The sequence below is a fragment of the Eleutherodactylus coqui genome, chromosome 9, assembly GCF_035609145.1.
Source record: "Eleutherodactylus coqui strain aEleCoq1 chromosome 9, aEleCoq1.hap1, whole genome shotgun sequence".
Taxonomy (NCBI): domain Eukaryota; kingdom Metazoa; phylum Chordata; class Amphibia; order Anura; family Eleutherodactylidae; genus Eleutherodactylus; species Eleutherodactylus coqui.
Window position 1 is genome coordinate 47,719,619 of NC_089845.1, and position 27,894 is coordinate 47,747,512.

At 42.6% G+C, this 27,894-nt stretch overlaps 1 protein-coding gene across 3 annotated transcripts in view; it reads left to right on the plus strand.

Moving 5' to 3' along the window:
- Nucleotides 1-4,569, plus strand: part of GCNT2 (glucosaminyl (N-acetyl) transferase 2 (I blood group)) — a 31,573-nt gene extending 27,004 nt beyond the window's left edge. For 2 of the 3 annotated variants that reach the window (XM_066579349.1, XM_066579352.1), the window contains one exon: nt 1,796-2,086. In XM_066579349.1, the coding sequence (XP_066435446.1) occupies nt 1,796-1,986 (191 nt within the window). In that variant the 3' untranslated portion in view covers nt 1,987-2,086. Of the gene's footprint in view, nt 1-1,795; nt 2,087-2,959 lie in introns of those variants that run through there. The other variant, XM_066579351.1, reaches the window with a different exon arrangement.
- Nucleotides 4,570-27,894: the final 23,325 nt, after the last annotated feature.

Sequence of the window (27,894 nt, forward strand, 5' to 3'; positions counted from 1 at the left end):
TTGAAAACTACAACTCGTCCAACAAAAAACAACAAGCCCTCATACAGCTGCGTCAATGGATAAATAAAAGAGTTATGATTTATTAAAAGAGGGGGGAAAAACCAATTATGGGAGGGTGGAAAGGGCCGCGTCCCCCAGGCGTTAGAGAGCTCCATAATGTGGTAATTTATAGTAAACACCCCGACTGATATGCCCCTGTAATATTGGCCCGTCTGATTCATCTTTCCAAGAAGAATTTATAACTAGGAAACGGCTGAAAATAATTTCAACCACTTGACAGAAGATGTCAGGCCTGCATTTCTTCTTCCATCCCCTCAGGGTTCTTTCACACGGGCGGAATATTTCCGCATTCTACAGCTAAAAATATTGCAGTTAAGGGCGGTTCCACATGACCGTGTTTGCATGCAAAGTCTGACGCACACAACACAGGGAATAGAACCCATTGATTTCAATAGGCTCATTCTTATGAACGTTTTTGCACACGTATCACGCATGGGCGGAAAAAAGTTGGACCTGCTCTATCATTTTACGCATCAAAGACCTAAATAGAAGTTTATGGGAGGTGCGCAAATATGCAAGGGGATGCGTGAAACCCTGCGCAAGACCACAAAAAAAAGAACACATCTGGACCTCATTAGGCTAATATTCTTTTAATCCATGGCAATTGTGTGTCACACATGCGTGTAAACGGGCCTGCGTGAGCATACAGTACAGTTCGATGCCAGGACACGTGTAGCTCATCTAAACTCGTTCATGCACAAATACGTTACGCAGCGGTGAATGTTTTTGTGCATATGGTTATGTGAAGCCTTCCTAAATCTGCTGCTGTGGATTTGCGCTCCCATTACCAGATTTTGATACAGAATTTTCAGTGTTTTTAGCTGCGGAACGCAGAAATATTCTGCCGGTGTGAAAGGACCCTTTAGGACTTGGTCAAATGAAAGTATTGTACCCATGTTTAAGGCCTCATGTCCACAGGGAAAATCAGGCCCATGGAGAATCCGTAGCGGGTCCCCCCTGCCCCACGGACATGATGCTAAAAAATCAGAATAAACTTACCCGCGGCGGTCCGTGCATGTCTTCCTTCCGTCGCGGCCGGATCTTCTTTCTTCGGCCCGACGGATGTGCTCAGCACGTCGGCTGCGTGCCGCGCGTATGCGCTGGGCACATCCACCGGGCTGAAGAAAGAAGTTTCCGGCCGCGAGGGAAGGAAGACCTGCATCGCCCGGAGCAGGTGAGTTTAATTCAGGTGCGGGTCTCCCGCGGATCCTGACGGCTTCCATAGGCTTCAATAGAAACCTGTGGGAGCCATCCCCGCAGGAGACCCGCACCTAAATGGAGCATGTCCGGATTTTTTCCTGCACGTGGGACCTGCGCCTGCAGGGAAAAATGACATCCGCAGGTATTTAACTACCTGCGGGTGTCTAATGCATCCCTATGGGGCGCGGATCTGTGTGCGGGAGAAATGCTGCGGATTTAAAATCCGAATTTGCCCATGGACATGAGGCCTAACTGTCTGTATTCCAAATGTAGAAGCCAGGCTCCTTGTGGTTTGATGGCCTGGGAGATACAATGTATAAAACCTATTCTGCAGTAAGCCTGCTTCACCAGAACCCCCTATTGGTCGTGGCATTCCATCTGGCTTACAGACTCAGTACCTTACCCACATGGATGAGAGCCTCAGAGCTCTGAAGTCTACAAGGCCCCATACTAGTGGTCATGGGGTCCTAGCGAATATTGATAGTTCTGTAAGCTTTACATTTTGCTTTATTAGTCCTGCATTCCTCTGTTCCAGGTCGTTACATCAGACAAGTGTGTGTCTACGGCGCAGGAGATCTACAGTGGCTATACAACTCCACAAGCCTTTTCGGCAACAAGTTTGAGCAGTTGACTTCTTTCCCTACGATGGAGTGCCTGGAGCTGAGGATGCGGCGCAAAGCTTTATCTCAGAGTGAAACGGCGCTGCAATCAAGCTGGTTCTTTTAACTTCGGCGAAGAACATCGCATATTGTTCAACAAAGTTAAAACAATGTAAAATATTATGAAAATGTGTAAAATTATAATATATTTTATATTTTTATTATTATGGTGTTAGTCTTGATAATTCCGTCCATTTTTAGGCTGGATTTACACATTATTTTACTGCATAATTCATTATTTATTTGTTTGTTTTTGTTTCTGTTTTTGCCGTCTTTAGTTAAAAAGTGCTGTGGGCAAACATTACTTGGAAAATATACTAAGCTATCATTATGTGTATGTAACTATCAATTCACAATCATTGTTACATAGACATCTCTAAAGGGTCAGACATTGATTTGCAGGAATGCTGCCATCCAATAGGTGACGCTGCAGAGGTATTCTTCCATCTTCCTTATTTGCATATATTTCCCAGAGGACCATGAATGGCCTTATACGTCTCCTCACTCACCTTCTATGTGCTCTCCCTAGTAGTGATGATACCCCTCTCGACTCATATGCAAATGGGAAGATGGAACAAAACGGGTGCAGCGCCACCTATTGGAAGGCAGCATTCCTTCAAGTCAATGTCAGACTTTTTGGTTTCTGCTTCTACTGTATGTTGCAGTCATGGTTTAACAGGCACCTATATTTTCCTGTTGAGATATATTTCCATTGGGTACTGCTGATCTATTCTATCTTTTTTTTTAAACCACCCTTAGTGATTACACTTTAAGGCACAGTTCTTGTTGGTTACAGTTTTTTAAATACAATGCCTGGCAGTTTCACTACTGGGAGGCATGAACTCTTGGCAGTTGCAAAAAATCCAATTCAACTAAACAATAATGATACCATGATGCTACTTGCCAGGGGTCTTTGCTTGCAGCACGGGGGATGTTAATCCACTCACAATTGAACCAGTCTCCAGTGCTTAGCTAGCAAGTCACTACTCAACCAATTATCGATAATCTCTAATTGACCTTACTTTCTTTGCAATTGGCAGCTGGCACCATGCCCTACACACAGACACAGCAGTTTTCGTGCCGTCTGGGTCTCCGGTACTCCTCTGATATGACTTCTCTCCATGGACCTGCCGCTTATCTCTTGCAGCTCTCACTCAGACTGAGAGCTGCCAACCAACTTTCTTCCACCTAAATGGTCTCAATATATGTGCGCTTCTCCTCCGTTACTGGAGCAGTCTGGTGTCGCACCCAGATATCCACATGTTCCAGACAACTGACCTCTATCCTGGTTATTCGCTATCACAGTACCCTACTGATAGTAGTACAGAGCTGTACCATTATCTTGGTGTTCTAGCATAGATAGTGAAGGGTGCAGCACAGTATAACATAATATTAGCAACTAGTGCATAGCTTAAATGGCATTTCCCCCAGGACAACTTGCACAATGACATTCCCCATGGTATTTATACTGGGAGGACATGCAAGAATATAGTTTTAGATAAGTCATTCATCAGCAGACTTGCCCCATGCTGTCACAGTGCCATGAAAGGTGGCAGACAAGTGTCCATACCTTGATTTTCTTGTTTTCTATTCTTGTACTTTGACATAATATTAATGCGAGCCTCTTAAATGACAGAAGGCATTTAGTACTGGCTATGCCAATAAATTATGCAGGTCAATGACCAGATACTGTTGTAAGTTAAGACCAGCTTTTAACTAAGAAGATCATTCCGGTACTAAATACATTTGTCATTGATGGTATCAGCACCTAAGAGAAACATCATTCCATATATTGTTACAGGTCCTTTCTTCTGATGTCCCTGTCCCGTTCCCTGGGACAGTACAAGGATGCTTGACTCCCGAGTCAGAAATCACGTAGCCGTTAGAGACGGAAAATATCACAAAGTGTGGAGCAAACTGAACCAATAGCACCCTGTTTTGGGTCAAACTTTGTTAAAAGTTCGATACGGAAAGAACCCAAGCCTCAGGTGGTTAGCTTCAGCCTATGTTCAAATCTGACCAGAACAACATCTGCATGGAGTTTGTATGTTCTCTTTGTGCTTCTTCTCTGGAGAAGGAAGAAGCTGCCTGGTTACACAGTACTGTTGCCTTACAGCGCTGGGGTCCTAGGTTCAAATCTTACAAAGTCCATGCAGATGTTGCCCTTGGTAAGATTTGAACCTAGGACCCCAGCGCTGCAAGGACCACCACCACCATAACCATTTCAGAGCAGTTAGACAGTGTTCAATACTAGTTTTAAGGGTTTTTCTAAACTTCCTGCTTGATTTGAACAAAAAGTTTTGACACATGGAGTTGGCAAAGAAGTTGAAGTAAACTTTTGTAAAGTTCACTGATCTCTAATCATAAGGAACTGATTGATTTGATTACATGCTACAAGAAGACTCCGCCTCTTCATTTCACCCACTCACCATGCTCTTACAGTGTGTATGGACTATTTTTCTTAGGATTTACACCATACTGTATGCAATGTTTGGGCTTCAAAATTCAGCATACACCACAGGAAATACTCCTAAAGTACAGTACTGTGCAAAAGCTTTAGGCAGGTGTGGAAAAAATGTTGCAAAGTAAGAATGTTTTAATAGTTAATAGTTTATTTTTGACAATTAACAAAATGCGAAGTGAATGACCAAAAGAGAAGTAAATCAAATCAATCATTGGTGTGACTGCACTTTCCTTCAATTCTTCTAGTTGGGGATTATGTAGGATTATAGTCAGATGTGTGATTAATAGAGATGAGCGAATATACTCGTTTCGAGTAATTACTCGATCGAGCACCGCGATTTTCGAGTACTTCAGTACTCGGGTGAAAAGATCCAGGGGGCGGGGGGAGGCGTGGCGGAGCGGGGGCAGCAGAGGGGAACAGGGGGGAGCTCTCTCTCGCTCTCCCCCCCCACTCCCCGCTGCAACCCCCCACTCACCCACGGCGCCCCCCCGAATCTTTTCACCCGAGTATGGAAGTACTCGAAAATCGCGGCGCTCGGGCGAAAAAGGGGCGTGGCCGAGTAGGTTCGCTCATCTCTAGTGATTAACCAATGATTATCACTTTTATATGTAGGTTAAAACAGAGTCATTAAAGGGGTTGTACCACAATTACACTATCATAGGGGACAACCTGCTGGTTGATGGGAGTCTCACTGCTGTGACCCCTGCTGATATCGAGAACAGGACTCGCGTGTCTCGCTCTCCGGTCACTGTGGGGTTGCTTCCCATTTTGGCATATATTTGACAGGTTAGCGTTTACTATAGGCATCATCTATAGACCTCTGTGCACACGTCTACAGCTGCCGGAGGAGGTAGCACTCAGGTGAGCACTGCAACCCCTCATTCTAGCGATAAGTGGGGATTCTCAACAGCAGGACTCCTACTGATCAAAACTTTTGACATGTCTCTATAATGTCAAAAGTTAGTTAAAAGTGCCGCTTCTCTTTAACATCCTTTTACATTCCCTTTCTGTAGGCCTTATATTTATCCACACTTGCGCTGGGCGTATTGTTTTAATGTTCTGTCATGGTAGCGGGAAAACAGAATACCGGACCCGTCCTGTGAAAGCACACCGTACTGGACAGATCCCATTGACTATAAGGGTATGTTCATTTCTTTGTGAATTCCACTTCCGCGGCTTTTTGCTGCGGATCCGCACACGGAATTTGCTCAATGGGCAAAATCTGCACATGGATTTCTGGCACGGACAATCGTGTTTGCGAATCAAGAAATGACGTATCCCTTCTTGACGTGAAAAAGCTCGGAAAGGAGATTTTCAGAATCTGAATTCCAAACGCGGATTCTGTCCATAGACAGGGCAAATTCCGTGCACGGATCTGCAGCAAAAATCATATCAGAAAGACGCAGATTTTAGAGGCGGAGTTCATGTGAAACCTTCTCACAGTGAATTCCGCCATGTGAACATACCCTAATGGGGTCTGCCTGGTTTCCATCATGCCTCCCGGCATTTACTCTAGCAAAGTACCGTAGAATACTGCACTATTTTGTATTTTGAGCTGGATTTGTGCCAGAACCTCTAAACAGCATCCGAGGCAGAAGTGAACAAACCCTGAAAAATAGAATTAACATTATTAATAAGAATATGTTTGGATGTTTAATGTTAGTCTGGCGATTATACCAATAAGGGCTCTTTCACACGAGCGTATATCGGCTCACGGTCAGCCGACATACGCTACAATCTGATGCATTAGATTCCAATGCATCAGATCAAATGGCTGTATTCCCGTGACGTCAAAGCGCCCGGCTGGCCAATATAGCACCGGGAGTTTTTACGTTGGGCACAAAAGATAGTCCTGGAACTATCTTTGTGCCTGGACTACGTCGGTTGCTGCATGGGCTCCTATGGGAGCCAATGACAGCGGCCGGAAAAGGGAGGTGGGAGGGAGCTTAGTAGCGTGACTGCTAAACTCAATCCCTCTTCTCTCCTCTCCTCTGGCTGATTACAATGGGTGGGGGCGGGATGGGGCAGAGCTAAGCGCAATGGGAGGGGGTGGGGCGGGGGCAGCCTCGGGTATATGCACCAGGGCGCATGCTGTCTGAATGGGCGCACAAACGTTAGATTTGTGCGCCCGTTCATGAGTTTTGTACACCTCAGATAGTAGCGTATATCGACCAGCCGTGGAAACGGCCCGTCCCGCCTTGTCCCATTGATGGCTATGGACAGGGGGTGGGGAGAGGGTGGGGCTTGGCTCCGCCCATGTCCCACCCCTTGTCCACAGCCAGCAATGGGATGAGGCGGGATGGGCTGCCCCCGCCCCACCCCCTCCCATTGCAGAGATGCCGTGGGGAGGAGAAGAATGGTGAGCCTGCACGGGGGGAGGAGAGGTAAGGGAGGGAGTTTAGCCAACGTATTCCAGCCCAAAAGATTTCAGGGCTCTCTATTGGGCCCGACGTAAAAATTTTGGGCGCTATATTGGGTTGGCCGGGCGCTTTAACGTCTCAGGAATACGGCCATGTGATCTGATGCCTTGGAATCCAATGCATCAGATCACAGCGTATATCGGCCGGTCGTGAAAACGCATGGCTGATATACATACGCTCATTGAAAAGAAGCCTTAAGCCAAGAGCTCTCCGTGTTTTCTGTTGTTTTAGGGAGGTTTCACACTGGAGTACTTGTGTATGCAAAATTTGTGTGCACAATATGTAGAGAATAGAATCCATTGATGTTAATGGGTTCATGCACATCTCCGTATTTTGCACGCATGAAAAAAAACTCAACATGCTCTACTTTTGTGTGCATTTGTACACCAGAAGTCTACATAGAAGTCTATGGGAGGGTGTGCAAATGCACACACAATTCACAAGGAGATCATAATATGCTGCACAATTCCGTTGGAAAAAGTACACTTCTGTAACATATTAGGCTAAATAGCCATCTAAATTGGGGCCTTCATAGCGTTGTGCAATTGCGCATAGCCCTATGTGAAGCCAACCTTAATGTATGGCATGATTGTCCATAAGTATAATTGAATTTACCAGAAATGTCTAAATACTCATCACTTGGTTGGTTTACACACACAAATGTATGAGGGGGATTCAGACCAACGTGGTTTTGTCCCTTTATGTGACCGTGATAATCATGGCCACATAACGGGACAAAACCAAACCACTGATTTCAATAGGACTTCAGTGGTTTAATTTCCACTAAAGGCCCATTTAGACACAACGATTCTCACTCAAAAGCCATCTTTTGAGTGAGAATCATTGTGTGCATTTACACAGCAAGATGATAGCTCAAAATTCGCAGCCAGCAATTGAAGGGGACAGAGCTTAGCTAGAGAGGGCAGGATCTGGGCAGAGCTTATCTCCGCCCCTCCAATTGCTGGCTGCAGCCAAGGGGCAGGGAGGCGCAGAGCTTAGCTAAGCCCCCGTCCTGCCCTCCCCCATTGCAAACAGTCGGAGGGGAGGAGAGAGGAGGTGAGCCAGCGAGGGGGAGAGAAGGGGAACACAGCTCAGATGGTAGCGTATATCGGACAGCCATGAAAACGGCGTCCGATATTCGCTCGTTTGAATAAGACCTTACACAGATCAACTCAGATTGATATTAATATGATTGAGTAACTTTTTAAAATCACCAAGGAATGATAAGTAATTTAAAGAGCCATTGCCATGAATCTGATGAACATTTGTGCCAGCACGGTGAAGTGAGCAGCTAGGCGGTAAGCACAGTTGCTCATCAGCCACTCTTGTATGAGCCATTTGCTGAGCAGCAATCTCTTGTATAAATGTCAATTCAAGCAGCTTTCATGCATTATGCTGCCATTAACGATAATCTTTACGGAGGTGCGACCAATGAGCAATAAACTACAGTTCCATTATTTAATGTTCACCTTATTCAGTTGATCTATGAAATTATCGTTACAGTCACTGGAAAATAAATGAATCATGATGATAATTAGGAGTATAAATGAGCCATAAAAATTGGTCCTAATTCAGTGTAAATTCAACTGCATTGGGACACGCACAAAAACAGTTTCCAAGATACTAATTATTTTTCCCATTATTTGTATCATTGTGCACTGTCATTTACCACATACCGACTATATAATGCTAAATACTATGATGGGTGCCCAAACAATAGAGAAGAGTTTCATAGACCTAACAATTATCTTTAGTAGCATGGTTATTCTACGACTGGGATCAACTGAATTATCAAATTTGCCAACTGTGGATGCTTATTTTAGCCCCTTAAGTACGAAGCGGGGTAAATATATGGCGCTTGGTCCTGGGTTCAAATCCCGGACTGTAGCAGAAGTACGGCACAGGATTAAAGCTTCTGCCTTCTCCTTTCCAGACTACATAGTGCTCAATGAGTGCTATGTACTAAAGAGTAAAAGTGTAAGTATTACTTTCACTATGCGACCATGTGACCGCCAGGATTCTCCTGTTAGAGCAGAGCTGCAGGGTGCTAGTAGACCCTGATCAGCTCTGTTAGTGACTATTGCCACTACAGGGAGATGTTTTCCCCTATAACTGGGGCTCCTATGGATGCCCGAGCTACAATGAAAAAATGTAAAACAAAAAAAAGAAATACAATGTGAATAAGCCCCAGAGGTCTTACATGATGTCATGGGGGCCATAGATGGTAAAATATAATAGAAAATGACTATTAGCCAAAAAGAAAACTTTTTCTGCGCTCAGTGAATTGTACGTTTCCACAAATGATAGTTGTCAAGGATATATAGGAGTTACACTTACTGGGGAGGAGGGGGGTATGATGACCATGAGCCCCCTCCTTGAAGTGATGTCTCCTTTCTCTCCAAATAGAGTTTTCCAAGCGTTTAAGATAGAATAATAACACCTTTCTCAAGCCATAGTTAAACAACACAATCATCACATATATATAGTATTATAAGGTCACTTACATTACAAGTTACCGGTGTCTCACGGTGGCGGCGGCCATATTGGGGGCGTGTTCGTGTAGGCTAACGTCATCACGGTGGTCACGTGACCAGTGTTTGGCGTCCTCATAGTTAAACGGCATAAGGGATATCACTAGGGGCGTGTCTGACGTATTCGACGTCTTCACGGCCGTCATGTGATCGGCATAAGGCATTCCTACTATCAAATGCATGGGGAATATTGTTAGAGGCGTGTCAGATGCTTCCGCCGTCATCACTATCGTCATGTGACTGACACGTGATGTGCCCTTAGTCTGTATATTATGGGCGACGCCATATCTATGGTCACAGCGTCATTGCGCCTGTCACGTGATCGATACGTGACGTTCTTATATCTATATTGTTAGGAGCGGTATTCTGAGCAAAATTTCGCTCTCCCTGTATATCGCATGTATATCATATTTATACAGATGGGGTATTATTTGTTTTTCTACCATTCTCCTATGAGGTGGAGTAAATATGCCGATCACATGACGGCCGTGATGACGTCGAATACGTCAGACACGCCCCTAGTGATATCCCTTATGCCGTTTAACTGTGAGGACGCCAAACGCCGGTCACGTGACCACCGTGATGACGTTAGCCTACACGAACACGCCCCCAATATGGCCGCCGCCACCGTGAGACACCGGTAACTTGTAATGTAAGTGACCTTATAATACTATATATATGTGATGATTGTGTTGTTTAACTATGGCTTGAGAAAGGTGCCTGTGAGCACAGAAACGCGTTGCGCGTTTTTTAAGGAATACTGGAATAAAAAAGTGTTATTATTCTATCTTAAACGCTTGGAAACCTCTATTTGGAGAGAAAGGAGACATCACTTCAAGGAGGGGGCTCATGGTCATCATACCCCCCTCCTCCCCAGTAAGTGTAACTCCTATATATCCTTGACAACTATCATTTGTGGAAACGTACAATTCACTGAGCGCAGAAAAAGGTTTCTTTTTGGCTAATAGTCATTTTCTATTATATTTCTTTGGGATCACTCTCTCACGAGAGACCCCAATCACTTCCGCAGCTCTCCCCCTTCTGGAGCCGAATGACGATCCTGAGGCGCTATCTGGGTACACTTTTCTTGTGATAGATGGTAAAAAGAATAGTTACAAAAAGTAGTTTACAAAAATTACAGAACAAAAAAAAAAAAAAAGCGATGCATAAAAAAGAAAATGACCCAATGCCAATGAAAACCGTCGCCATATGCGCCCTATAATCCGACACTATACAAATTATATATCCAAAACAAAAGGAGGAACCGATTCCTGTACTTTATTTTAGCATAAATATACTAATTTTAAAAATAAATAACTTTAATTTTAAAAAATGTAGCTTTTTACCCCCAATAAAACTAAAAAATGAGAATAACACCCTGGTCATTAAGGGCTTAGTAAGGAAAGGAGACAAAGCTTAGCTATCAGGGAGAAGAAATGATGGGTAGATGCGGTCCTGGGTTCAAATCTGCATGGAGTTTGTATCTTTTCCCTTTGTTTACGTGGGTTTCTTCCAGGCACCCTGGCTTCTTCTACACCCTAAAAATACACCAATAGGTGAACTTAAGATTGTAAGCTCCAATGGGACAGAACCCAATAGAAAGTCATTTGTAGAGCTGCAGAATATGTATGTTGTCAGCTGTTACAGGGGATTCCTTCATCCCCGTGGGGAGTCCCCTTATTACTGAACACTGTGACATTTGGCTGTGATTGGTCAAAGCGCTCAGCCAATCAGAGGCAGCACTTCCAGGAGGCGGGGATTTTTCAATCCATGGCCAGAAGAACATGAACAAAAAGAGTGCTGGGGACCCAGGAAGAACACACGCCAGAGCCCAACAGTGCTTCTAGGTGATGTATTCATATTTTTTTCCCCTGTAGATAGGGCTTATTATGTGCAAATCAAAAAACGTGTATTTTTTTCCAGAGCAAATTTTAAACGCATGTAAAAACCGGACATGTGACCGCTTTTATTCGAAAGCTTTGGTTCTAATAGATCCGTTTTAAAAATGTGCCTATACATGCGTTTAGAATTTGCTCGTCTGACTGAGCCCCAAGAGGTTAAAACACTGCTTCAAAGGTGAACATTTAAACCTGCACTACGTGATTACTCCTTGTTGCTCAATACATGTAGTATATGACAATACTGGCTAGTAACCTGATATTATCATTGTCGTTCTTCAGTCCTGAGATTTGGTCTCAGGAATGTGGGTAAAAATAAACACATAAGAATCAAGAGAACATCTGATATCACATATTCTGGAGTTATTATAATGCAAGTAGTATCGAATTCAATGTCTGAGAGGACAGAGTAGAAAAGAGAAGTCTCTTAATCCGTTAATCGGATTTATAGTATATGGTAAATATACTCAAACCAGTCATGGGAAGATATAGAGTACATGGCAGTGTCTACCTAATGCAACTGACAAACCTGCAGTTCATGTAAATGGCTTTCGATGCCCAGACATATTAGATAGAGGTTGGCTAAACTGTACAAGTTTGGCTGGACTGGCCAAGTATGGTTGCCTGCACATGGCAGAGACGGATTCTGCATGCAGGATCCCGCAGAAGAATACGGTTCTGACCCCGGAAAGGGGGGGGGGGTGACCCCATGTACCTGTCTTCTGTAGTCTTCATCTGTACTGCGGATGGTCCGGATGGTGAGCTGTTGGACATGTGCAGTCAATATTTAAATGCCGCTGTAAGAATTGAATTAACAGCTCCGATGAGCGGCATGGCTTATCAGAGCTTTTGGGAGCGGGTCACCCATTGACTATAATGTAAAAAAAATATGGAACTGACAATCTCATACACGAACTCGAGACACCTGTACTGGCGTGGCTGAAGAGGGGCCCCGGGCGTTGAGGCGGAGACCACCCCCAACAACCCAGGTGGAACTGGAGCTCAGCTTCCCCCTCCTTGGAGCAGAGGTTGGTCACAAGGCGAATAAGAGACTACATCATCGCGGTTATACATACAGAGCTACCTATCCCACCCTCTACACCCCCCCCCCCACCTCCCCCACCCTCCTACACTCTCGTTATCTTGAGTTATGCTACTTTTACCGACGGATATAACCTGCATTTAATTAGCCCCAGAAGGTTATATATTGAGGTCTCGGATCGGGGAGTAGAGGGTTCCGAGAATAGCCAACCCCACCTCTGGATGTTATAGCCACTATACCTATTGTCTTTAATGTATTTGAAAAATTTTTCAATAAAGATAGGTTTAAAAAAAAAAAAAAAAATATGGAAGTGCCCTTTCCATTTGATTTCTGTTTTTCTCACATAAACAGTAGCGCAGCAGTCAGCGCTAGTACTTCTTTTTAAAAAGGAGAAATCAAACACAACAGAGGCAAACTGAGTGGAACTGAAGCACTTCAGTCCCCATTGAAAGAAATGAGAACTTAAATAGAACTGTTGTTTTACACTTGGTGGTTTCTTCTCAGACGGAACAACTAAATTGAAAACAAAAGCGTATGTGAATGAGCCCTGAAGTACACGGACAGATTTATCGCTTCTGTTTCACTCAACCAAATTCCTAATCAATAAAATACAAATATGTGATGTTTTCTAATGAAAAAAGTGACTACTTTACAGAACAATATCATTAGTTTAATGTATTTTATTCCATCTGCCACTAGAGTGCAGAAGCTGATGTTAGATGTGACTGTCTGGGAGTTACGAAAGGAGGAAGTGAGTGAGATAAATAGGTTCAAACCTCAGATTTACAGTACAGGCTTCTGACTTCCCATTGCACATTTTTAGTAATTCAGTTACCGGCAATTGCTTGTTTTGTTTTCTACCACAAACGGCAATTGTTTAGCCAAGTGAATATTCTGCACATGGACAGCTATTACATTGCTTCAGTAAAATGTGACTGTTCCCAGCAAGAGAAACCAAGCAATCATGTAGATATGATACCTTTTAATGGCTAACAAAAATACATGATGTTAATGCTAGCTTCTGAACCAACGCAGGGTTCTTCTTCAGGCTTAAATGGAATAGATCTGAAGAGGCATGAATATTTATACACACTTATAACATACATACTTATGACAAGGCACAGATATGGATGTGATTGGTTCGCACTTAAAAGGAATTCTGCAACAGAGAACAAACTTTTTTTTAGGCACTGATAGCGGAGTGAAAGTTTTATGGTCCCTGAATTACTGTGGGGGGGTCGTCAGGCTAGTAATGCTACAAGAGGTACACAAACTTTTAAGTGCGAACCAATCACATCCATATCTGTGCCATTGTGATGCTATCATGCGTGTGAAGACCGGAATTTCACAATAGCGCTGCAATTTTTTTTTAAATCAAAAATGCTTCGCATCGCTGTGAAAATCACTCATTGGCCTGTGAAATTGGGCTGCGAAATCGTGCTCGCCTGTGTGACTGTAGCCTAAGGCCAGATTCACATGAGCGTGAGTGCATTGGCGCACACAAAAGCGTGGCGTTTTTGCAGAACCAACTATGCTTTTCTGAGCACAGATTGGTGTAATTTACTGTACTTTTTCTGCATGGAAAGTATGTGTATTTGCGTGCGGTAAAAAAATATGCAACGATTGAAATGGCTAATTAGTTTAATGAGTTCCAGAGGTGTTCTTTTTCCTGCTCAATTCCGCAAAGCTTCACGCATCTCCTTGCGTATTTTGTGCACATTTGTGCATCCCCATTGACTTCTATGGGGACTTTTGGTGCTCAACTGCGCAGGAAAATAGAGCAAGCTACGGAGCATGTACTAAAATCAATGGGTTCTATTCACTGCATATTGCACATGTACATTTTCTGAATCTGGTCTATGGGAAGTACCGTATATACTCGAGTATAAGCTGAGTTTTTCAGCACATTTTTTTATGCTGATAAAAGCCCCCCTTGGTTTATACTTGAGCGAGGAGAAAAAAAAAAACCCTCAATGCTCACCTCCAAGCCGGCGTCTGTGTCCCCGACGCGATGGTCTCCCCGCGGTGCGGCAAGCTGCTTGGGAATTCTCCCCGCTGTCATCTCCCTGCTTGGCTTTGAATTCCCCCGCCGTCAGCGCTTTGTAAGTAAGCGCTGTCATTGGATCGAGTGCCAGCCAATCACAGCCAGTGCTCAATCATTCACAGCCATTCAGTGAATGACATCACTGAATGGCTGGGATTGGTTTATGGAGCGCCGGCTGTGATTGGCTGGCGCTCGATCCAATCGCAGCGCTTACTTGCTGACAGCAGGGAGAATTCTCAGGCTGTTTGCCGCACCGCCGGGGAGACCATCATGCCGGGGACACAGACGCCAGCTGGGAGGTGAGTATTGCGGTTTTTTTTAAATCTACTATATACTTGAGTATAGCTCGGCTTGTACTTGAGTCAATAAGTTTTACCAGTTTTTTGTGGTAAAACTTATTGACTCGGCTTATATCGGGTCGGCTAATACTCGAGTATATACGGTAACTGTTCCCAGTCAATACTTCCAGCAGTATAAGTTAATAAAGTGCGGGATAAGATCACGGCTCTTGGCTACCGAGGCTGGCCTTGATAATTAATAGCTGTTATAATGGAAATCAAATCTACTTTGTGCTTCAGTCCGTGCTTTTGGCTCATTACTGCAGCACCTGAGGGGTCACACAATAGAACGCTGGAACGTGATATCCTTTGGATCAGTGAAAGATATACTGCTCCGATCCTTGACAACTACTTTGAAATCAGACCAAATATGGCACACCTCTTGGTTCTTTATCAGAATAATTCAAAAGAGAGGAAAGTATCAATTTGCTTTTTTTTTACTTCTATTTATTTATTGGTCACTAGATGTTCCCTTTGGTAATTTAAAGCTGCTTTCTGCATCAGGAGTTCTGTTTTCCTATTCTGTCTTATGACAGAACCGAACATCGCCCAACGGCCCCCATTGACTATAATGGAGTCCATTCGATTTCCACCCAGCTTCCGTTATATTGTACTGGATCTGCAATGCAACCTTCGAACGGAGGATCCAGCATAGATGTTAAAGGGCCCGTATACAGTTGTTTGTAATGCATACACGGATAAGACATTGAGTTACAGGGTAGCTACCTGTAGGTATTGCTACAAAAAGAATATTCCTCTTCCCAAGAATTCAAATTCGTAATTCTTTTTGGGGAGCATCTCTTAAAATCTAAAGTTCCACAGACCTATCCGGTGGTTTGCCGTTGCCTTCCATCGCTAACTGTGCCGTCTACAGCTTGGGTCTGTTAATTCTATCGAGAGCGTTAAGCAGCTGGCAGGCATCACAAAGAGAACAATACAGTTGGATAGGTTGAAAGCCAACCTTTCCGGCCACGGTTTTACCTGATACGGTATATTTGATTAATTTAAGATTAATGAATTTGGTAGAATCCACCAGAAAAAATTGTTTCCGTAAAACCAGCATAAACCTACATTTTTGTTGTCTTGTTAAAAAGAAATGGTTTTCTGAGTGAAGCCTTTAACCCATTCAAGGGGTTGTCTCGCGGCAAACATCAAAATTTTACATTACCCCATTCCCCCTGTCACCCCCCTGGCATAAAATAGCAATTTAAAGCGGTTTTTAAACAGCTTGCTACTCACCGATCCGACGAAATATGGAGTTATAAAAATCTTCTCCCAAAGATGGCCGCCGGTCCTTTCCCAAGGATGCACTGCGGTTTTCTCCCATGGTGCACCGCGGGTCTTCTCCCATGGTGCACCATGGGCTCTGTGCGTTCCATTGCCGATTCCAGCCTCCTGATTGGCTGGAATCGGCACACGTGACGGGGCAGAACTATGATGACGACGCGGTGACCAGCTCTCCGGCACGAGCGGCCCCATTCACCAGCCAGAAGCACGGACTGCGCAAGCGCGTCTAAAAACGCCAGAAGACATCAGAATTAGACGGATCCATGGCGACGGGGATGCTAGCAACGGAGCAGGTAAGTGAATAACTTCTGTATGGCTCATATTTAATGCACGATGTACATTGCAAAGTGCATTAATATGGCCATACAGAAGTGTATAACCCCACTTGCTGCCGCGAGACAACCCCTTTAAGGACCAGGCGCGGTAAATATACGGCGCCTGGTCCTGGCCTTAAACCACCGCAGATAGTAAAATTACAGTGGCACTTTAAGCATCCTGTAACAGCTGATAACCCGGAGGAGAAGGCAGGAGGGGTTTTTAACCCTTCCTGCCTTTTCCCTCCCCAAGTACACAGTGTTCAATGAGCACTGTGTACTAGAAAGTGTAGCTTTCACTACAGGAGCCCAAGGGGTCATGTGGCCGCCGGGATTCCCTGTTACAACAGAGCTGGAGGGTTTAGACCCTGGCCAGCTCTGCCAGTGACTAATGTCACTACAGGGGTTGCTTTCCCCTGTAACTGGGGCTCCTATGGATGCCCCAGCTACAGTGGGAAAGTGTCAAATAAAAAAAAAAATGAATGTCCCCCAGAGGTCTTACATGACGTCATGCGGGACATAGATAGTAAAACACATAATTACATACACAAAGAAAACAATATTACAGAATACAACAACAATACATATATAAGAAAGAAAATAACACAAAACCAACGACAATAAAAACCGTCGCCGTATACGCCCTGTAATCTAAAACCATACATATTATATATCAAAACATCCAAAACAAATAGAGGAATCCATCCCAATACTTTATTTTAGCATAAATATACTAAATAAAAAAAACTATAAATGTTAAAAAAAAATCTTTTTTTTTTGCATTTTACCCCCAATAAAACTAAAAAACGGAAAAAAGTCAGTGAAAAAGATATTTTAAAAATCGCCCTATATGTCACGGAAAAAAAAGGCAGTAAAAATAATTTTGTTAGCTAAAGGAAACAAAATAGGGCAGTAAAACCGCCAGTTGGGTAAAATCCCTAAAAGTGTCTGGTCCTTAAGGTACAAAACAGCCTGGTCCTTAAGGGGTTAAAAGACCAAATCTGTTCACAGATGAATATCTATAGTTAGCTTGTATTACTTATGTCTTAAAACTCTCTCTTCAGTTTCCTGGCATAGAAATCTACTTAGACTGGCGTTTTACATGCTGGCGTAAGTAAAGAGTGCTCTTGAGTAAAGTATGCCAAGTTTATTAAGAGGTGCAGTGCATGCCTCGTAATGAACTTGGCGCATGTCTGGCCACTCTGTGCTAGAGACTAAGAGCTATGTCCATTACGAACTGCCTTAGATTTCCACGATAGTTTACAGCAGTTTCTGGCATAAATTATAGTAAATTGACATAAGGCGGTTTATATATATATATATATATGTGTGTCCCAATTGTTACTTAATGAAGAATGCAAGAATTTACTAAGACACGTCAGGGAAGATGGTCAGTCCTCTATATTATCTTCTAGTCCTTACTCGTGCACCTGTATAGTGTTGTCTTTTCTATATAAAAGGTTTGCTGCCATGATAGCTAGTAGAAATAAATGACATAGTAACATAGTATGTTGGGCCCAAAAAAGACATATGTCCATCCAGTTCAGCCTATTACCCCCTAAATGTTGATCCAGAGGAAGGCAAAAAAAAAACCAATGAGGTAGAAGCCAATTTTCCCCATTGTTATTGCTTTAAGTAAGAGCAATAGATATGATTCCTTATAATGGCTAACAAAAAGAAATGCTGTTAAACAGCAAGCTTTTGAGACTACTTTCACAGAAAAGAGCAGAGACATTGTGTAACAAATAAAAAAAATAGAATAAAGAATAACCGAATGAGGTTGGAAAGTAAATGTACCTTTACAAGGGACAACTATAGGCCAAATAAGCACTCGAAAGAGTCAATTCAAGCAATACGTGGTTAAGTGCAAACATGGCTACCGACAGGGTGATGAGCAGTAAGTCACCAGTCATTTCATTTCAGCTTCTCAAAAAACAGTCAGTGGTTGATGAAAAGTCATCTCATATAAGGTCATATGCATTCGTGTTTGAATGAAGGCGTTCGCATGGAGATCCCCTCTATGAGCCATACTTCTGCAAACTAAAGAACAATCAGCACTGCATAAAAGCTAATGAACAACTGTCTCTTGTACGCATCAATGACTTTCCTTAGCGACTATCTGAACGAAGTTGCTCCAGTAAAAGTACCTTAAATCCTTTATTAGAGGATGTTTAGAGACCATAAAACTCTGTTACTCTTAAGGGCCATTTACATAGGACGAGTGCAGGGCAAACGATGCACGTGGAGCGGCCAGCAGGGGGGGGCGGGGCAGTGCAGGAGATTTCTCTCCTCTCGCTCCCCCGCCCCCCTCCATTGAGATACACAGCGGCCGTTCACGACTGAACGGCCGCTGTTTAATCCGCACGATGAGCTCATTGTTTATGCTGCATAGAAGATTGATGAAGCTCATCGGGCAATTTAAATAGCGGCCGTTCAGTAGCGAACGGCCGCTGTGTATCTCAATGGAGGGGGGGGGCGGAGTGAGAGAAATCCACTGCACTGCCCCGCCCCCCTCTGGCCACTCCATGACCCAGCCAGCTCTGCTAGCTACCGTGCAGGAGCATGGGAGCGTGGAGACACAGGGACAAGTGTCAGGCATCGTTTGCCCGAAACTCGTCCTGTGAAAATGGGCCTTTAGCTGTGGACTAATTAAAGATTTACTGGTCAAATGCATTTTATTATTCTGGGATTTTTTAAAGTCTGTTTATTGCACAATGATACAAAAATAAACTGTGTATAAACTATATACAAAAATTAAAAAATTACTGTGTATATACTGTATCTATTCGTTACCATTAGAGATGAGCGAATATAGCACCGCGATTTTCGAGTACTTCCGTACTCGGGTAAAAAGATTCGGGGGACGCCGGGTGGCGGGGGGAGGCGTGGCGGAGCGGGGGGTAGCAGCGGGGAACAGGGGGCAGCCCTCTTTCTCTCCCTCTCCCCCCCCACTCCCCGCTGCAACCCCCCACTCACCCACGGTGCCCCCCCGAATCTTTTAACCCAAGTACGGAAGTACTCGAAAATCGCGGCGCTTGGGCGAAAAAGGGGGGCGTGGCCGAGTTGGTTCGCGCATCTCTAGTTATCATGCATGATGAAGAAGACCTTAGTAGTCTTGAAAGCTTCCTGTAACATCACTTCTTTCTGTCAGCCATAAAGGCTGCCTGTCCACGAGCATTATTGCATTGCATTCCCTGCGGCTGTAATCCGGCCGCGGGGAACACAGTGCACGCTTTCCATAGCGTTCCTATGGAAAGCACAGCCCCCCTGTCCACGAGCGGAGAATCATAGCGATTCTCCTCTCGCTGCCGGCAAATCGCAGCATGCGATTTTGTTAAAATCAAAGGCATCGCTTAATTACATTATATGGCTAAGATTTTCGCGAGCGAATATGCCGGCGCAAACACATTCGCCTGAATCAACCATTAAACAGACAATGAGTTTGTAGAGTATGAGGAAGAGAAGCCATTGGGTCCTGCCCTATCTTTTTGATTTTTTTTTTGCGCGTCCAATAACGCGAAGTTTGATTGGTAATAAAAAAGACTTCTGACTGGTTCATGAACAAGCATGCTCCGTAGCGGTGAGCGAATTTGTGCATGCGCTTTCCTGTTAAAGCTCTAAATGAATGAGAAGGACTGAACGATCGATATTTAAACCGAATGACTAGTCAACGAGCCAACGATGGTTTTATACCTGCATAGAATAAACTATGAGCGAAAAGCGAACAATACATCGTTGGCTGCGTTGGCACTGAACGATTCGGTCATTTCGGCTCGTTTGAACGTTTTTTGAACACTAATCGTTCCGCGTAAAAGGCCCCCCTGATGTCAGTGTAATGTGGTGATTATTTTGCTAGAGGGAGCCGCAAATCCTTTTGTCCTTTTAGCCGCAGATCAGCTTATTTCCTGTTCTCAGGCTGCTTCTAACAACACTAAGCACTAATTAAAGGGGTATTTTACCGTTTCAGCCGATACCGCCTAATTCTGATGTAAGGTAAAGCGATATATCCTTTGTATCAGTTTCACAGTTTGTAGCCATCTGAACAATTTTCTAAAATAAGGATTTAGCCCTGCAAACACCACTATTTCAGGGCAAAAACACACGCGCTAATAGGCTCGCTACTATTTTTTATTTACCGAAGCAGAAAGAGTCTAAATTTATTCAAAAGCCCTTCACAGTTAAGACAATATAAAATATCCCAAATTTTATTAAATATCACTTAAAAACATATCTCATGGGCACACGGGAAGAAGACATAAAGACAATAACAAAAACTTCAATAAAGTGGGTATCGTGATATCAAAGACAATGACAGACACATATTTGATACGTGTAAACCAAATACTGTGGTTTGCCGTAGTGTACGTGAGTAGTCCTCAAAACAGAAAATGTATTCACGCAGATTTTGCTGTCTCTAGTTATAAGCTTAGCATATATTATGATCTAATATATTAGATCATAATTAGAGATGAGCGAACGTACTCGTGTCGAGTAATTACTCGATCGAGCACCGCGATTTTCGAGTACTTCAGTACTCGGGTGAAAAGATTCAGGGGGCGCCAGGGGGCGGGGGGAGGCGTGGCGGCGCGGGGGTACCAGCAGGGAACAGGGGGGAGCCCTCTCTCTCTCCCCCCACTCCCCGCTGCAACCCCCCACTCACCCACGGAGCCCCCCGAATCTTTTCACCCGAGTACGGAAGTACTCGAAAATCGCGGTACTCGGGCGAATAAGGGGCATGGCCGAGTACGCTCGCTCATCTCTAATCATAATATATGATCTAATGAGTTTTATGTTCAACTCAAAGTACTTCCACAAGCTCAGGTGGACTGCGATGGGGACTCCTTGTGCCCCATCGTATGCCAATCTATACCTGGGCTGGTGGGAGGAACGAGTTGTCTTCTCGGAAGATAATACACAGTGGACTCAATATATTCTTTTCTGGGCCCGTTATATCGACGACATCCTGCTTCTTTGGACTGGAAATGAATTACAGTTCCATGAGTTTGTCTAGTTCCTGAACTCCAATGAGCTCAACTTGAGATTCACGTCAACAATTAATGACACCTCTATTGAATTTCTCAACGTTATTATTGCATTAAATCAGGATGGGTCGATTTCCTTAAATCTATATCAGAAACAGTGACTAACAACTTGCTCCAGTGGGACAGGTTTCATCCTTACAATCTTAAAAAGAGTATTCCAAAAGGACAATACCTTAGGATCAGAAGAAACTGTTTAGATCTCCCAGCCTTTGAACTCGAAAGTCACAAACTTCAACGTAGGTTCCAGGAAAGAAGATACCCATTGGAAATTTTAGAGAGCTCATGCGAATTTGCTCGGCGTCAAAACCGGGAAGAACTATTGATACCAAAGAAACAAGATGAGCCGTGCACTATGAGAGTATTGGGCACGTATGACACTTGTCATACAGAAGTTAAAGAGATCTTTAAGAGATATTGGGATATCCTCAGTAATGATAAGGATTTAAAAGGTAGAATCCCGGAGACACCACGTATTACATATAGAAGAGGATGAAACATCAAAGACCATCTGATTAGAAGTCATTTTGATCCAAGGACACGTCAGGAGAACTGGCTGGCTAGGAGTAGACCTAATGGAACTTTTCCATGTGCGGGCTGTCTAGGATGTAATTATATACAGAGAAGTGAGTCATTTGCTTCTACAAATACTGGCAAAATATATCAAATTAGGAATTTTTCTAATTGTACCACAAAAAATGTTGTGTATCTCATTACTTACTAGTATTTAGATAGGTTAATTATTTGCATTTTATCATTGGGCGGTAAATTAGATGACACATCCATCGTTATATGCATGGTTTCGACGGTCTCAGTTATCAGCATGGATTGTATGGGTCCCGATTGCCCCTTAAAAAATATCTAGAGATTGGTTGGTCCAGGAAGTTTTCAGGGGTTTGTCTTGATCTACCTCTGCCTCTGCAATGCTATTTCTATACTATATTTGATTGGGGAAATAATAATACTGCCCTATACATAGCATATTATTTATAATTGTGTCCTGTGTACTCTGTACTTACTATTAACAACTGTCCAACTCATATCATGTCATCTTTAATTGTATATTAAGTGCAATATTACTTTTTATAGTTGCGCCTTGTGTATTTTATACCTACCATTAATAATTGCCCAACTTTGATTATGTTATCTACAAGTGCATTCTGCCATATAAGTGTTCTTGACTGTCAGTTGGCTACTACATATCACTTTTTACTCTGGGAAGGTCTGTTACAAAGATGGCCGTTTCCAGCTATTTGCCCTCCCGCTGCCGGCTATTTGTCCGACGTGAGTCATGGCGTCAGCACATACCGCTGACGCATCATGTCATCGGGTTGCAGTATGCCTTTGCATCATCACGTACGCTCCGCTGAAGCGTCGTGCGTAATGACGTGATTACACTACATGATGTCATAAACACCTACAACAAAGTAAGTCCGGAATCGGGGACTAAAATGAAAATCTTTACCCGTATTAGAAATCGGACATAATCATTGACATTCCTCTGTTGTTAAAGCCTATTGTAGATAGTCTTAATAATAGTTTGGCAGAGTAGTGTGTCTGGAAGATCTAATCATGTGGCTCATTCTGTTTTGGTATTCTCCGGATTGGACTAGCCTCTACAAGCACCACTCAGGGGAGGGGCACATATAGCTCCGACCTACCATCAAGGCCGGAGGCTCTGCCTCTCTTATCATTAATGTTACCAGTTCCTCTGCTTAACAGATTAACACTAGGCTGATCATACAAAACCCCTATATTGGTTCCTAGTCATATTGAATCAGGATTCAACTATATCAAATAAGCATCGATACATCTAGGAGCCAATTGTCTTTAAAGAGGGAAGGATTTAGTGGAAATCCAACTAATGTCTGATCATTCCTAGAGTTGGTCTAGCTATTATGCTAAAGGCAATATCTTCAACACTTATATCAACCAATGGTGCTATAATAGATACCTAACAACTCTAATACAGACCAATGTCCGTTCTGTTTGTATCATTACAAACAGAAACAAGTTAAACATCATAAATACCGCAATGATTGTTCATGGAGTTGGTCTATAGACATCTATTGAACGGATGAACAAACATCTTTGATCATACAGTTTGCATATCTATCTTTGTCCTCACTTATTTCTGGGTAAATGCGGGTATTCTCAGAGCATCAATAAGATGAAAATACATCTATCCCAGAGTACTAATAGATGAAAATACATCTATCCCAGAGTACTAATAGATGAAAATACATCTATCCCAGAGTACTAATAGATGAAAATACATCTATCCCATAGTACTAATAGATGAGAATACATCTATCCCAGAGTACTAATAGATGAGAATACATCTATCCCAGAGTACTAATAGATGAAAATACATCTATCCCAGAGTACTAATAGATGAAAATACATCTATCCCAGAATACTAATAAATGAAAATACATCTATCCCAGAGTACTAATAGATGAAAATACATCTATCCCAGAGTACTAATAGATGAAACTACATCCATCCCAGAGTACTAATAGATGAAAATACATCCATCCCAGAGTACTAATAGATGAAAATACATCCATCCCAGAGTACTAATAGATGAGAATACATCCATCCCAGAGTACTAATAGATGAAAATACATCCATCCCAGAGTACTAATAGATGAGAATACATCCATCCCAGAGTACTAATATATGAAAATACATCTATCCCAGAGTACTAATAGATGAGAATACATCCATCCCAGAGTACTAATAGATGAAAATACATCCATCCCAGAGTACTAATAGATGAAAATACATCTATCCCAGAGTACTAATAGATGAGAATACATCTATCCCAGAGTACTAATAGATGAGAATACATCTATCCCAGAGTACTAATAGATGAAAATACATCCATCCCAGAGTACTAATAGATGAAAATACATCTATAAAGTGGATATCGTGATATCAAAGACAATGACAGACACATATTTGATACGTGTAAACCAAATACTGTGGTTTGCCGTAGTGTACGTGAGTCGTCCTCAAAACAGAAAATGTATTCACGCAGATTTTGCTGTCTCTAGTTATAAGCTTAGCATATATTATGATCTAATATATTAGATCATAATTAGAGATGAGCGAACGTACTCATGTCGAGTAATTACTCGATCGAGCACCGCGATTTTCGAGTACTTCAGTACTCGGGTGAAAAGATTCGGGGGGGCGCCGGGGAGCGGGGGGAGGCGTGGCGGCGCGGGGGGTACCAGCGGGGAACAGGGGGGAGCCCTCTCTCTCTCCCCCCCACTCCCCGCTGCAACCCCCCACTCACCCACGGAGCCCCCCGAATCTTTTCGCCCGAGTACGGAAGTACTCGAAAATCGCGGTACTCGGGCGAAAAAGGGGCATGGCCGAGTACACTCGCTCATCTCTAATCATAATATATGATCTAATGAGTTTTATGTTCAACTCAAAGTACTTCCACAAGCTCAGGGGGACTGCGATGGGGACTCCTTGTGCCCCATCGTATGCCAATCTATACCTGGGCTGGTGGGAGGAACGAGTGGTCTTCTCGGAAGATAATACATAGTGGACTCAATATATTCTTTTCTGGGCCCGTTATATCGACGACATCCTGCTTCTTTGGACTGGAAATGAATTACAGTTCCATGAGTTTGTCCAGTTCCTGAACTCCAATGAGCTCAACTTGAGATTCACGTCAACAATTAATGACACCTCTATTGAATTTCTCAACGTTATTATTGCATTAAATCAGGATGGGTCGATTTCCTTAAATCTATATCAGAAACCAACAGTGACTAACAACTTGCTCCAGTGGGACAGGTTTCATCCATACAATCTTAAAAAGAGTATTCCAAAAGGACAATACCTTAGGATCAGAAGAAACTGTTTAGATCTCCCAGCCTTTGAACTCGAAAGTCACAAACTTCAACGTAGGTTCCAGGAAAGAAGATACCCGTTGGAAATTTTAGAGAGCTCATGCGAATTTGCTCGGTGTCAAAACCGGGAAGAACTCTTGATACCAAAGAAACAAGATGAGCCGTGCACTATGAGAGTATTGGGCACGTATGACACTTGTCATACAGAAGTTAAAGAGATCTTTAAGAGATATTGGGATATCCTCAGTAATGATAAGGATTTAAAAGGTAGAATCCCGGAGACACCACGTATTACATATAGAAGAGGATGAAACATCAAAGACCATCTGATTAGAAGTCATTTTGATCCAAGGACACGTCAGGAGAACTGGCTGGCTAGGAGTAGACCTAATGGAACTTTTCCATGTGCGAGCTGTCTAAGATGTAATTATATACAGAGAAGTGAGTCATTTGCTTCTACAAATACTGGCAAAATATATCAAATTAGGAATTTTTCTAATTGTACCACAAAAAATGTTGTGTATCTCATTACTTACTAGTATTTAGATAGGTTAATTATTTGCATTTTATCATTGGGCGGTAAATTAGATGACACATCCATCGTTATATGCATGGTTTCGACGGTCTCAGTTATCAGCATGGATTGTGTGGGTCCCGATTGCCCCTTAAAAAATATCTAGAGATTGGTTGGTCCAGGAAGTTTTCAGGGGTTTGTCTTGATCTACCTCTGCCTCTGCAATGCTACTTCTATACTATATTTGATTGGGGAAATAATAATACTGCCCTATACATAGCATATTATTTATAATTGTGTCCTGTGTACTCTATACTTACTATTAACAACTGTCCAACTCATATCATGTCATCTTTAATTGCATATTAAGTGCAATATTACTTTTTATAGTTGCGCCTTGTGTATTTTATACCTACCATTAATAATTGCCCAACTTTGATTACGTTATCTACAAGTGCATTCTGCCATATAAGTGTTCTTGACTGTCAGTTGGCTACTACATGTCACTTTTTACTCTGGGAAGATCTGTTACAAAGATGGCCGTTTCCAGCTATTTGCCCTCCCACTGCCGGCTATTTGTCCGACGTGAGTCATGGCGTCAGCACATACCGCTGACGCATCATGTCATCGGGTTGCAGTATGCCTTTGCATCATCACGTACGCTCCGCTGAAGCGTCGTGCGTAATGACGTGATTACACTACATGATGTCATAAACACCTACAACAAAGTAAGTCCGGAATCGGGGACTAAAATGAAAATCTTTACCCGTATTAGGAATCGGACATAATCATTGACATTCCTCTGTTGTTAAAGCCTATTGTAGATAGTCTTAATAATAGTTTGGCAGAGTAGTGTGTCTGGAAGATCTAATCATGTGGCTCATTCTGTTTTGGTATTCTCCGGATTGGACTAGCCTCTACAAGCACCACTCAGGGGAGGGGCACATATAGCTCCGACCTACCATCAAGGCCGGAGGCTCTGCCTCTCTTATCATTAATGTTACCAGTTCCTCTGCTTAACAGATTAACACTAGGCTGATCATACAAAACCCCTATATTGGTTCCTAGTCATATTGAATCAGGATTCAACTATATCAAATAAGCATCGATACATCTAGGAGCCAATTGTCTTTAAAGAGGGAAGGATTTAGTGGAAATCCAACTAATGTCTGATCATTCCTAGAGTTGGTCTAGCTATTATGCTAAAGGCAATATCTTCAACACTTATATCAACCAATGGTGCTATAATAGATACCTAACAACTCTAATACAGACCAATGTCCGTTCTGTTTGTATCATTACAAACAGAAACAAGTTAAACATCATAAATACCGCAATGATTGTTCATGGAGTTGGTCTATAGACATCTATTGAACGGATGAACAAACATCTTTGATCATACAGTTTGCATATCTATCTTTGTCCTCACTTATTTCTGGGTAAATGCGGGTATTCTCAGAGCATCAATAAGATGAAAATACATCTATCCCAGAGTACTAATAGATGAAAATACATCTATCCCAGAGTACTAATAGATGAAAATACATCTATCCCAGAGTACTAATAGATGAAAATACATCTATCCCATAGTACTAATAGATGAGAATACATCTATCCCAGAGTACTAATAGATGAGAATACATCTATCCCAGAGTACTAATAGATGAAAATACATCTATCCCAGAGTACTAATAGATGAAAATACATCCATCCCAGAATACTAATAAATGAAAATACATCTATCCCAGAGTACTAATAGATGAAAATACATCTATCCCAGAGTACTAATAGATGAAACTACATCCATCCCAGAGTACTAATAGATGAAAATACATCCATCCCAGAGTACTAATAGATGAAAATACATCCATCCCAGAGTACTAATAGATGAGAATACATCCATCCCAGAGTACTAATAGATGAAAATACATCCATCCCAGAGTACTAATAGATGAAAATACATCTATAAAGTGGATATCGTGATATCAAAGACAATGACAGACACATATTTGATACGTGTAAACCAAATACTGTGGTTTGCCGTAGTGTACGTGAGTCGTCCTCAAAACAGAAAATGTATTCACGCAGATTTTGCTGTCTCTAGTTATAAGCTTAGCATATATTATGATCTAATATATTAGATCATAATTAGAGATGAGCGAACGTACTCATGTCGAGTAATTACTCGATCGAGCACCGCGATTTTCGAGTA